At 42.2% G+C, this 13,664-nt stretch overlaps 1 protein-coding gene across 5 annotated transcripts in view; it reads left to right on the top strand.

Moving 5' to 3' along the window:
- The window catches only part of ASAH2 (N-acylsphingosine amidohydrolase 2), a 39,196-nt gene that overhangs the window by 14,260 nt on the left and 11,272 nt on the right, over positions 1-13,664 (top strand). For all 5 annotated transcript variants that reach the window (XM_083740884.1, XM_083740883.1, XM_083740887.1 and 2 more), the window contains 7 exons: positions 864-991; positions 5,191-5,268; positions 7,709-7,829; positions 9,563-9,688; positions 11,452-11,538; positions 12,719-12,823; positions 12,941-13,022. In XM_083740884.1, the coding sequence (XP_083597010.1) occupies positions 864-991; positions 5,191-5,268; positions 7,709-7,829; positions 9,563-9,688; positions 11,452-11,538; positions 12,719-12,823; positions 12,941-13,022 (727 nt within the window). The remainder of the gene's footprint in view (positions 1-863; positions 992-5,190; positions 5,269-7,708; positions 7,830-9,562; positions 9,689-11,451; positions 11,539-12,718; positions 12,824-12,940; positions 13,023-13,664) is intronic.

Consider the following 13,664-nt stretch of genomic DNA (forward strand, 5'->3'; position numbering starts at 1 on the left):
TAGGGGCCAAGGTCCCTTTGGCCTCCCCAATAAAATATTTGAGGAACGGGGGCGGGGCAATGTTAATGGGCATAGCCATTCAAATGGTGTATGTGTATGCCCCATCATGTGATTTATTGTGCGGGGCAGGACTTACCTTGGCCCACCCAATATTTCATTCAAGTTGGCACCCCTGTACAGAACAGTCTCACCTTTGGTTCGACAGTCTGTTACTGCAAAAGCAGGGATGGTACCTTTCATCAACTAGAGTCCACTTCATCAGATGCATGAAGTCTTATCATCATTTGTGACATATACATAGTATATGGTTACTGACGGGAAAGGGGGGGATGTAAAAAGGGGGGCTCTGAAATATCACTATGGGCCAAACGGTTATAAAATACGAAAAGGACAGTCTGTGATAATGTGAGAAATTATCAATGTGACTGCAGTCTGAAATTGTTGAATTAGAACTTCTCAGCATGTTTGATTCTATTTCTTTAGGCTTCAGTTGAGACAATGGTCTCCTGCTATGCTACAAGTCTAAATTAATTCAGCAAAGCTCAGAATGGTTGTGCCATTCACATTTACTGCAACCGAGGAATGATCACTCTGTTTATCTTTAGCTTTAAATGGAATTAACATAAAACTGCTTTTTGCACCTCAAGGCTATTGGGCCCCACTGTTTACAGTTTTCCTTGCCAGCTGAATGAAAACAAACCTTCGTGTATTCAGTGAAGTGTCCATATGCCACAATAAATCTGTTAGTTCTTTAAGATACCACAGGGATCTTTGTTGATTCCCCCCCAACCTTCTCATGTTAACATCTTGTTTGTGCTGTGATGACCAGTATCTCAATGGTTTTCCTATTTTCTAATCAACAGAGTGTTGATATGGCTCATCAAAATATGACAAAAGGACACGTTTTTATCAATAAAGGCTTGATAGAGAACTCTCAAATCAACAGAAGTCCCTTTTCTTATCTTCATAATCCCGAGTCTGAAAAGCTCAGGTAAAGTTTGGGAAGGAAACAGAATTGAGATACTAATATGTTTGTAGGGTTCTGTACTGAGCCATCACTTGTTTCTGGTTTCATGAAAGAATATGAACTGAATTTTGTCATGTCTGTGATGGTTATGGCTAAAAAAAACCCAGCTTAAATGTAGTGATCGTTTTCCACATTTCTCTCGCCGGTCAATTAGTCTTCCACATGTGCTTCCCTCAGCAAGTGGGTGGGGAATTAATCAGGGTCATCTGATTAATTTCAATTGCTGCAGGGGGTGGAGATTGTAATTTTCATCTCACTTGTCTCATCAGCAGACACGACCCATTGAGTCCCTATCACTGGCTTGCCAGAGTAATCTTGTGCCCTCCTCCACCACCACTGCAACTTCCATACCTCCTTCTCTTCTCATCTCACCTGGCTTGTTAACTGTAGTTAAATGCTAGTGGAGGCAGCAATGGCACTGCTATTGCTTCCCCTGCCTTGCTGAGGAAAGGAGTCCTTCTTCAGAGCAAGGCTTTCTGGGCAAGGTAGCTTTGGAGAGTGAGCATACTCCCATGGTTTGGCCAAAGCAACTGGAATTTATTCTTACCTCAGGTTAAGAACTTAATTCATTTTGGAGGTCTGTTCTTAGCCTGAAACTGTTCTTAACCTGAGGTACCACTTTAGCTAATGGGGCCTCCCGCTGCTGCTGTGCCGCTGCCAGACGATTTCTGTTCTCATTCTGAAGTAAAGTTCTTAACCCGAGGTACTATTTCTGGGTTAGCGGAGTCTGTAACCTGAAGCGTCTATAACTTGAAGCGTCTGTAACCCAAGGTACCACTGTATTAGATTTTTTTGAAGGTTTGCATTACTAAGTAACTTAGTAATTGAAAAGAGACTCTCTAGTAACTTAGACATTTAAAAGACACTCTCTAGCCATGACAGCACATGAACTTTGGGCCACTGAGTCTAGCATGCCTCAGTCTGAGGAAGGAACTTTTTTATTTTTAACTCCAGAAGAACAACATCCACATACAGCATACACAGAACTAGATATTTAGCATTTTCTTCACTGCAAAAATTATATCTTTTACTTGAGGTATGCAGCTCTTCTCTGAGATCTTTGCATAAGGCGTGAGAATGTCAGCCCTGGTGACATGCACAACAGGTGCGTCAAGGTGGGTGGAAGCAGGACCTTGCATAATCCTGGGACAAATTTCAGCTCCTACCCCAAACTGGGGCCAGTCATCTTCCGCTGTGACAAGATTATTTGTCTTCATAACACTGGATTCAATAGCTTCGATATCCATTGGCCTAATGGTGCAGAGGTTTATCACATCACCGCCATATCTGTTACCACTTTAACAGTGGCAAAGCAGAAGCTGGAGGGGCAGGACAAAGAAGACTGGGCTCGCAGCAATGAGGGAGCAAAATGGCAGAAAGGAGATGGGGTGGAAGAGCCAGAATAATGTGCCAGCTCTGTTGTCCATCAGCGGTTCTGGAAAGGACTCGATTTAGGTTTGATGAGGCCCTAAGCCACTGAAGGTAATGGAGCCCTTTATATGTCCAGCTGTCCTTTGTCAACAACACATTGTCACTGTTTTTTGTGTTGAACATATGCTATATGGTAATTTATAGACCTAATAGGTATCTAAAGCCATTTGCACATAACAAAATGTGTATTTTAGTATTAGGTAACAGGTACAACAGTTTGACCTACATTCAACTGTGCTGCACTGCAGTCTGCAGCTGCATGCTACATGTTGCCATGAACCAGTCCATGCAGAATGTAGGCACCCTATATATAGAAATGACCAAACCAGTAATATATTAGGGAGCAAGCTAGCAGCGGGGCCCATTACTTACATCATAGGAGCCTACACAACACAAAACACTCTTGCTGTATGTAGGTTTTATTTTATTTGTTTTTATCTTATATTTTGGAAATGTACATCCAGGTGTTTTTTCCTTTAAATTTTTTGGGGGCCTAAGCTATAGCTTGTTTAGCTATACATAACTCTGGTACTGGTTCTGGAGGGAAGACAGAGGTCTGGATCCAATTATACAAACTCTCTCCTCTGATCTGTTTATTAGCAGCATAAGTACCACTTTACAGGTCATCATAGTTCTAAAAAGTGGGGGCAGGGGGAAGCAATGGCCTGTTATGAAAGACGTGGTCTTAGCAAACAAGAGCAATAAGCAATATCATACTTAGATGGGAATCAAAGATAAGCTATGTAGCACTTTGGTCAGGAGACTAATGACAGTAAATAGTGCTGCGTATACAGTAGAAGATCAAGCTGGTCTGTACTTTGGACAAAGAACAAGGTGAACTTATTCTAGGATGCCAGCTAAGGAGGAGGAGGCAGAGTTTGGATTTGATATCCCACTTTATCACTACCCTAAGGAGTCTCAAACCGGCTAACAATCTCCTTTCCCTTCCTCCCCCACAACAAACACTCTGTGAGGTGAGTGAGGCTAAGAGACTTCAGAGAAGTGTGACTGGCCCAAGGTCACCCAGGAGCTGCATGTGGAGGAGCCGGGAAGCGAACCCGGTTCCCCAGATTACGAGTCTATCACTCTTAACCACTACACCACACTGGCTCTCCAGAACTAAGGCTCTAACCAAACAGGAAATCTTAACCTTGTGAAAATTCCTTATCTACTTTTTCAGATGAATGTCTAAAAGATGCAAGTTCACTTTTTGATATGACAGAAATGACTAGCAAAATAACAGGGGCAGCACCTGCCACACCTGCTTATTATAGCATTGAATGTGACATGCTGTGTGTGCCAAGAAGATCCATTTTTACCCCAAGACTAGGCTTGATCTATGCTTGTAACCTGAATAAACTCAGAGTATATTCATGTACTTTATGCGTGCACTGCACTGCACTGCTTATCTCCATACTGCAAATGAAACTATGGGAATTGCTTAGAAATGAAATGGTCTCTGTTAACCATAACCTGACCTTACCAAAAAAAAACCGACAACAGGCATTAGCAATGTGTATCAAACCTTTGTTTGTGAATCATCACATAGACAGACTAAGTGAGATTATCATCCTATAGTATTTTGATGTTCTTTAATATATGAAATAAGAATGATTTATCTGAAGGAGCGTCTCCACCTCCATCGTTCTACCCGGACACTGAGGTCCAGCACCGAGGGCCTTCTGGCGGTTTCCTCACTGCAAGAAGCTAAGTTACAGGAACCAGGCAGAGGGCCTTCTCAGTAATGGCACCTCTCCTGTGGAACACCTTCCTACCAGATGTCAAAGAGAAAAATAACTACCAAACTTTTAGAAGACATCTGAAGGTAGCCCTGTTTAGGGAAGCTTTTAATGTTTAATAGGTTATTGTATTTTAGTGTTTTGTTGGAAGCCGCCCAGAATGGCTGGGGAAACCCAGCCAGATGGGCAAGGTATAAATAATAAATTATTATTATTATTATTATTATTATTATTATTATTATTATTATTATCCTGTACATGCATGCCAAGCACTCCATTTATAACATATGCATGTGTGTATAGCAAAACACTTTTGTCATATACTGGTAAACAAGGACTGTATTTGTGCATTCCCCTGGATGTAATTATAATTGTGCAAGGGGGAAGAATGAGGTCGTGCTTCTCCTCTGTCACACGCTTGTTGTCTGTGTCCGCACAGACATGAGAACCTCATCGCTTGAAGCGGACTCTTCCGCTGTGGAAATTGTCCTTAACGTGTGAGAAGCCTCTGGACAGGGCAAAGAGAAAGTGAGGGCAGGAAGCACTATCCTGCTCTCCCTCCTTCCGCAATTGTAATCACATCAGACGGCATACATGAATAGCTCTAATCATATCCCTACTTGCTATCATACCAAGCAATATCATATTAATAGTTTTTAGAGAGCACATGCTTTTCATACGTATATATGATCCTCAAGGAAACTTATAAGCAGATTTTGGTGATGTGATACAGATATAACCACAACCCAGCAGCTCTTAGTTCTCTTGCCTCTGGTTGCGGATGGGATCCGTTCCGGAGGCCCATTCACAACATGAAAAGAACGCCGCCTCTACGCATGCACGTGATGTCATTTTGCCCTTCTGCGCATGTGCGAGTGGCGAAACCAGGAAGTAACCCTTTCCAGGTCGCTGCGGGACGTATGCTGAAAGAACGTAACATGAAGCGGACATAACATGAGGTATGACTGTATCTCTTTTCCTCACATTATCCAGGTATTCATCAAATACAGACAAAGAAATGGTGGTGCTGAAGATGGTTGCTGACAGCGGCGAAGACATTGGACTGTTTATGTAAGAATTATGAATGTTCTGTTTAAAAAAATCAAGGGGAGGTAAATATTATATCAGAATGATTTTTTCCCCCAGTCACTTTAATTTTTTAAAAGATTAGGATGATCTGGCAGGTGGGTGTGGTGGGACAGAGAGAAAAGAGAGACTGCACAATGGAAATTTAAAGAAAGTTAGCAGAGAGGGGAGTTTAAAGAGACCTGTGATACTGAGTGGAATCCAGCTGGTGACCCTCAGACTCACAGGAGGGCTTTTGATCCAGTGGATGTCTCTATTAATAAAGAGAGGAAGCAATTAGTTATGAGTTGCCAGTCTCTGCAGCCACAGCAGGCGCTGTGATTCTCCAGTGGTTTGACTTCACCCCTGGAGGCGTGCTCCATTGTCTCTCGAGATGGATGCCAACAACAGCCCCTTAGTTTTTCCTGAGAAACAGAGCTCCAGAGCAGCACCAGAACAGAAAGGTGCTGGGCGTGGACGGGCATTGCAGGGTACATGGAGAATTGGCAAAAATCATCTTTTGATAGAAGCACCCACCTGATCAAATAGGTTCTGTAAGCACAAGGGCGACCATTGCAAATAGATAAAGAGAAAAATCAAGCTGTAGGCTTAGATGGAAAAGGGATGTTAAGAGAGACTGGGTTAAAAAGGAAATACAGATTTTGAGTCTCTCAGGAAAATATTCTGACAGCAAGAGCGGTTCAGCAGTGGAAAAGACTCCCACAAGAGGTGGTGGACTCTCCTTCCTTGGAAGTTTTTAAACAGAAGTTGGGTGGCCATCTGTCATGGATGCTTTAGCTGAGATTCCTGCATTGCAGGGGGTTGGACTAGGTGACCCTTGGGGTCCCTTCCAACTCTAAGATGAATTAATAAAAATGTGAAGTAGCCCTTGGTCTATACATGTGGCAGAATGAGGTGACTTTTGAATGCTTCCTGCTTCGTGTAATATATATAATATAGATTATATATATCTAATCTTTTTATGTGATTTACACAAATTATCTAAAAAGGCTGCATTAGTGAATATTTTTAAAAAAAATTTAAAAAATAATTTTTATTAAGTTCCATTTAACAAACCAATCATACCACATTAATTATTCCAAATTATACCAATACATATCATAAAGTCCAAATATTTTGCCAAATTATAATTTATTTGTTGGGGGTTCCCATGCTTCGAGTTCAGTAAGGGTCCAATCATCTCATATTTCTGCTGCTTTTAGTATTCACCCATCCGATCTTTCAATCTTCTTGTTGTTATCCTTTTTCTTCTTAATAGCCTCTGAGTTAATTCCACAGGCGAGTTAAAGTAAGCAATATTATACTTCTGTGTGAACTTTGTAAGGCTCTCCCTTTTTAAAAAAGCTGGTAAGCCTTTTGTTTGCAATAAATCTTCACACGCTGATCCAAAAGTCCTCCTCGGGTGGCAAACACCATTTTTCTCAGTTCCGATGAAATACCATCTAGACCTTTGCTCATTAATTTTCCCAGACAGGTTACACCATAAATTGTTTGCAATAAATCTTCACACGCTGATCCAAAAGTCCTCCTCGGGTGGCAAACGCCATTTTTCTCAGTTCCGATGAAATACAATCTAGACCTTTGCTAGACCTTTGCTCATTAATTTTCCCAGACAGGTTACACCATAAATTAGTCTTTCCAGAGAAGATTTGCCAAGTCAAACTTAGAATACAAACATGATAACAGAGTAATGGCTCGCCTCCCCCTTTGACTATTAATCTTGCAACATAGTCTGTCTCATAATGGTGGATCCCGATTAAAAACTGCGTCACAAGAGAGCCTTTTATTTTCTTTCCAGATATTTCAAAAAACAAAGGCTTTAGTTGATATTTTTATTTTCACACAGTTTATTTTCCAATCTTACTTGTTATAGGTCGTATGACGGTTCTTCGGGGGGGGGGGGTGTTAGGTAATATCATAATAAAAAAATAAAAAGTCCCCCCCTTTCCGTTCCGTTTCAACATACTGGCATAGATGTTATTCTTTAATGTTATCTTCTTTCTAGTCCATTCCATCACTCTTAACTTCTCAGTGGCAGGCTTAATTAGCAGCTAACATGCCCTTTTCTTCGCTCGAAGCATGTGCAATAATTCTTATTTCCAATTTTTCATCTTAAGAAATGCAACTGGAGTCACTCTCAGAGACAGCGTCCAGGAGATCCGAACTCACTCGAGGGCTTTCCGTCCAGTGCCCTCATCCCCTCCTTCTTTCGCACTCGGGGATGATTTATGGGCAACCACGGATGAGGCTGCATCTTCCCTTCCACCGGGAAGAATTTGGGAGGCTTATTTACTCCCATCTCAGCCCCTTAATTACCTCGTGTGAGCTGGAGAGATGGTATTGTCGGCCATCTTCCAAGGCACCCCTAGCGGCCACCCCCCTGAATATTTTTCAAATTTTAAAAATTCTTATTAATTTTTCTTAGGTGGTTTCCAATTCACCCTGTCAGTATGAACAACACCAACCGTCTTACATGTAGTGACAACGTTGGTTATGCAGCTCATCTCCTTGAAGAAGAGAAAAATGTAGGATATCTTCAAGGAAAGGTAGGAACCGTTTACTGTGCTCCCGACATAAATTAGGATTTTACCAATGCAATACCTTATCAAGACTTTCCAATGTTCAGGCTACTGTGATCAGTCAGCATCACTGGTTTATCAGCCAGTGATATCTTCTTTCTTCTTTGGCGATCACTTTTAGCTGAGTAAGATTGTCTCCCATGATCACGATCTTAACAGTAAGTCCATAAGTGACTGTGGAGGCCAATTCTGGATCCACACGTCCTTCTACAGTGAGGACATAGGTTTCCGGGTGGGAGCTGATCATGGTGAGGGTTTGCCAAACGTGACTTCCTCTTAGCACGTTTCTCCCTTTCGTCCTGAGTTTCATCATCTTAAAGTCCATGACATATTTGATAAAGGCTGTTCTCCAACTGGAGCTCTCACAGACCAGTGTTTCCCAATTGTCGGTGTTCATACTACTTTTGGTTTTTTTAGTATTTTTTTAGTTCTATAGTGTATAATTTATTTTTAGTATAATTTTTAATCTTAGCATGGAGAACTTTTAAAAAACAGTAGTGGGTATCACCTTTTTCCAGCTGTAATCTCCCCTTTCTAATTCCACCTGCTCAATCCAGCACAGAATTCTAGTTCAGAAATTATGCCCAAATTCTTGTAAAATATTAGTCACAATCCAGCCAGTTTTAGATACCGCTTCTCTATATGGAAGGCAGGAAATTATTCACTCTCCAGCCGAAACCAGTATGATGTACCAGCACTAAACTGGATGATGCCCTTAATTTTTACCTCAGTGTTTTACAGTGGCTTTCAATAATTGTATATACAAAGAGTTGGCAACCAGCAACAAGGTCTGGGTAACCATTGTCATCTTCTTCAGTGGGGTTGTTCTGCAACAGATCATCACACCTTTACAACATCTATATTACCGACTCTCAAACTTTGGGATTGTTGAAATATATACAACAAAAAAGTAACCAACTGGAGTCGTGTGACTCAAATTGGGTCTACTAGACCCACATTTTTTAAGCAGTGTGGACTAAAGTCACTTCTGGAGTCCCTCAAGGATTAGAGGCCTTGAAGCTTAGGCTTCATTAGTTTCCCAGTAGATCTGCCCCGATTGGCTTGATCCAGCAGGCTGTTGTTGTGTTATGTTATATATTGCAAAGATACTACAGTCTCTAGTGGCCTTCCTTTGAAGGAAAGCAAACCTGAAGTACACACTGCAAACCCTGTAACTTCTCGGTGCTTGGAGATTAGGGTGCTCATAAAAAAAGAGCACAATCTGCTAAAAAGAGGATCTAATGGGAAAGGCAGGTGGAGCTCCATAGCAGCTCCTCAGCACAGCAAAAAAGGACAGTCACACCATTTTCACACAACAGCATAAGAAGTCCGACTCCCCCTCCTTCCACATAGTTTCTCACCTTGTAAGGGAAATGTCTACCTATACAGGTGCTCAGTGTATAAACATTACATCACACAAAGTTGAGGGACATGAAATGAAGGGAAACAACAAAGATAGCAGAAATGCTGGGCTCCACTGTGATAAAGGACCATTTACTTCCATTATATCATGCCATATATGACTTAACTGAGGTGGATGGGAGAATCTAGGTGATGCATGCTATCTAGTGAGTATTAACTGTTTTCACATTCTTGCATCTACAAACATTTTCCGTGAGGCACAAAAATGAATGTGTGGCAGGCGTTTTGCAGCAATATTTTTGATGGCATCACCAATGAGACCATTCCTCCCCTTGCAGGGGCCGTATGTAGCAGGTTTTGCATCATCTAACCTGGGAGATGTGTCTCCGAACACAAAAGGTCCACATTGCATTAACACGGGAGAGTCGTGTGAGAACCTCAACAATTACTGCCCAGAAGGTGGGGTAGGTATCATTCTATCTTGATTTATTTAACAAGGTTTAAATATTGCCTAATCAACAAAAACCTTTGAGTGGCTCACATAGCACAGGATAAAATACTCCTTAAAACCGACTGCTAAAATCAATCTATGTCTAGATTGGTTTTGTCTCCTCTCCAGTTTCAATTATAGGGTTCCCAGTGCTTCCTTCACACCCTGGAAAACCAATCTCAATAAGCAGGTTTAGCAAAACCACAACTCATACATACTCAGCCATCTATAAATGTCTCGGTCTTTTTGTTTCAGCGTACTTTGTACATAAATTATCTCAAGAGGAGTTTCAGATACTTATTAAATACAAAATTACACTACTGCTGCCCAAGTTAAATGCCGCTGGCTAATTACATCTTTACCCACGGAAAGAGTTTAGAATTGTTTGTACTGCGCTTTTGCAAATGGTGCTTCATCCAGCACCATTCTAGCTGACATAATGAATTAGGCAGTAGCAATCCTGATGGCACAACCAAATGGCTTGAGCTCAGCCTGTGAATTTGGCCAGAACCTAGGTGAAATGCAGCCAATGTTTATAGCAACCAATTTCATGAACTTGGGAACTCATCCTGAGCATCTCTCAAACCAGGACAATGATCCACAATAACCCAGTTTTCTGTAGCTGCTGTTGAGGTTTTTGTCACAGTTCAGTTTAAAGGCGTGGTGTGTGGCTGATGCAAATGCTATTTCCCCAATTCAGTGCCAATCCTTCTGTTATTTGCATGTGCCTTTCCTCGAAACTCACAATGAGATGCCAGACTGGCAAACAAGGAAAGGGACATATGAGATCAAATAGTGGGTTTGATCTCATTTTGGGGTGGGGGTGGGGGGTTGCAAAGACGACAAATGAAATCCATTCCACAGTAGTGGAGAAACAGCATCCTCCCTGGTGCCCCCAGAGTGGCCTGTGGCAGTGTTAGAATTCTATTCAGGACATCTTTCTATCTTCCCTACAAGATGAGTGAAAGGGAAATATTTATTTATTTAGCATAAATAAATATGTGCAGTGCTTTACAGAGCACCAGAGGCCACGTTCCTGCCTCAGGGTGCTTACAATCCAAAAATCAACTGAGAGAAAATCAACAAGAGGAAGGGACTCTGGTTAAGATGGCGTCAGGTCAGAAAGCTGGCTCCGGAGCTCTGCTGATCACATGATTTTAATTGAGTTTTAATTGGTTTTAACTTGTGCCAAATCAATGGTTCTATCAACAAGAGGAAGGTGAGGAGAGGCAGAGAGTTACTAGAGAAGCAACTGGTGTGTTTGTCTCAGTTGTGTGCACCTAGAGTAGAGCATAGGAACTGAGCTGCAGGAGCAAAGATCACAGAGAGGGGTGTACTATTGGGATAAGAGATAAGTGGGGAGACAGTTCCTTCTGATCACATTGGGGAGAAAATAGATAAGCCTCCCCACTTCCTGATAAGGATCCCTCCCCTTCAATGCCTGAATTTAAACAAGGAAAACTAGATGCACAGGTGCCTGTTCTGTATCTAGCATCTCGGCCAGGCCTAAGGCCCAATTCATATATTTTCCTAGCTATGTGGGAGTCTCATAATAGCAGAGTAATGTAAATAAGTTTCCTGACAGTGCAGGTTCATGGAATTATGATAGAAATACATATAAGAGCTGCCCTCTTTGATAAAACTGCTACAACAGTTTTTGCCTCTGTATACTATAGTATAAAACTATATACTAACAGTTTGTGCCTTTTCCCTTTTATTTGTTCTTTCCAATGTTAGGCCACAAAGTGCATAGCTTCAGGTCCTGGCAAGCATATGTTTGAGAGCACCAAAATAATTGGCAGAAACATCTACTTGAAAGCGAAGGTAAGCTTCGATGGGTTGAAATTCTAGGATGCCTTTGTGTTTTAAAAACAAGCATTCTTCTGACAATTAAGTTTTCACCTGTAAGTCTTTGAAAATGCCTTTGACCATTTCTTCCAGCTGGAAATAGGTAGGTAAAGGTAAAGGACCCCTGGACGGTTAGGTCCAGTCAAAGGCAGCTATGGGGTGCGGCGCTCATCTCGCTTCAGGGTTCTTTTTGCAGTCCATTCCAAGGACATAGGGAGAGTCACAATACATTCTTATCTTACTTCATATTGATAGGCACCTTATCTGACAGGTAAGGCTGATGGTATGTAACTAGTTCAAACCCAGGAAGTGCCACTGAATAGTGATGACTGAATAGTTTGCTGTGAATTTCTTCCTCTGAAATATTGTTGGTAATAACAGCCTGACTCCTATTCAATAGAGTGGGAATAAATATCACTATTGTGCACAAAACTAGCTGTGCCATAAACAGTTCCTACCATTCTAGTAGGGGGTGGTGGTGTTTTGTTTTGTTTTTAAAAGGCAAATATTCATGACCTATTAAGACTCAGTTCAGATACCCAGGAAGGATACAGTTCATTCTTGTCCTCAGCAGAAGCAGTTTCATTTCATAGAGTAGTTGATCGTTGTTCTGGCTTTCTTCTCTTCCAGTGTTACCCCCTCCTAACTAGCAGAGAAGATTAAATCGGCTGCATGAGAGAGAACAATAGAACAGAAAAAGGACCGCCAGTAATGACAATTCACCCAAGGCTAATATGGTGTGCAGAGATGATTCTTGGGAGTGGGGCAGAGATGATGGCATCCTTCTGTACACAATAGCACTGCACTTGTCGGGACAGTGCTGGGGTTGCAGTGAAATCAGCAAATGTCTGGGGCAGGTGCAGTGTTCCCAAAAGTGTATCCATTGCTGCCACCCCAGAGCTCACCCAACCTTGCCCTGTCACTGCCTCCGGAAGGGCACCACTGCCTCCACTTCTCACCCCCTCAGGAACCAACTCTGTTGACATGGCTGAGACTCACTCCATCTCAGGAGCAAATAGCAAAGCACGGAGGGGGAGGCTATGCAATAGGACCTCCAGCCTTCCTATGTGTAGGGGAAGTTGGTGGGACAGAGCCTCTGGAAATATAAGCATGCAGATTAGGGTGGGTTTTCCCATGACTGCCATTTGTATTTCAGGAACTGTCTATGAAGGCATCTGAAGAGATAAGTGGCCCCATCAGATCGAGTCATGAGTGGGTGGACATGGCTAACTTCACTGTGCAGCTCAATGCTACTCACTCGGTAAAGTATCAGCAGCCACCTTGGAAGTCTGTTGCTAGAGAGAAAATCGGCAAATAAACAACAATACAGAGGCACTTACAAAGCTCATCTTAACTTTTTCATTATGCTTTTCTCAAGGGAAAAACATGTAAACCTGCTGTGGGGTACAGCTTTGCTGCTGGTACTGTAGATGGACCAGGCATCCTGAATTTCACTCAAGGCAAGTGGAGATAAACCTTACAGTTGACTTGCAACTTGCACACTTTTAACTTGCGGGATTACAGCTTTGCGTGCCTGGCATGTTGGGTTCCGGAGAGAGGGATGATCGCACATGGTAAGTTCAGGCTACGCACTATTTTTCCCTTTGTGCACAGTCCCTGGAAACTAATACCCACGCAAGTTGTAAGTTGTCTGTATATGTTTGCTACTTATTTTTATTGATTGTATAACATTTTGTGATAAGTATGGACCTTGAAATCAGCTAGTATTGATTTGGAAGGGTCGGGTATCTTCTAATCTGATCTGATTTCACCACTGGCCTAAAATTCACCCCTCAGGTGGCCTACCCCAAGATGGCTCCTAACTTCAGGTGTCCCTCTCTTGTGCACACCAGCTAGGCCTTAAACACCCTTAGTCTGATTTTACCTAAATGATTAAAAAGGTAATGGACCCCTGACAGTTAAGTCCACTCACAGATGACTCTGGGGTTGTGGTGCTCATCTCGCTTTACAGGCCGAGGGAGCCGGAGTTTGTCCTCAGACAGTTTTTCCGGGTCATGTGGCCAGCATGACTAAGCTGTTTCTGGCAAAACCAGAGCAGCGCACGGAAATACCATTTCCGCCAGAGCTGTACCTATTTATCT

The sequence above is a fragment of the Podarcis gaigeae genome (genome assembly GCF_964106915.1).
Source record: "Podarcis gaigeae genome assembly, chromosome: 5".
Classification (NCBI taxonomy): Eukaryota; Metazoa; Chordata; class Lepidosauria; order Squamata; family Lacertidae; genus Podarcis; species Podarcis gaigeae.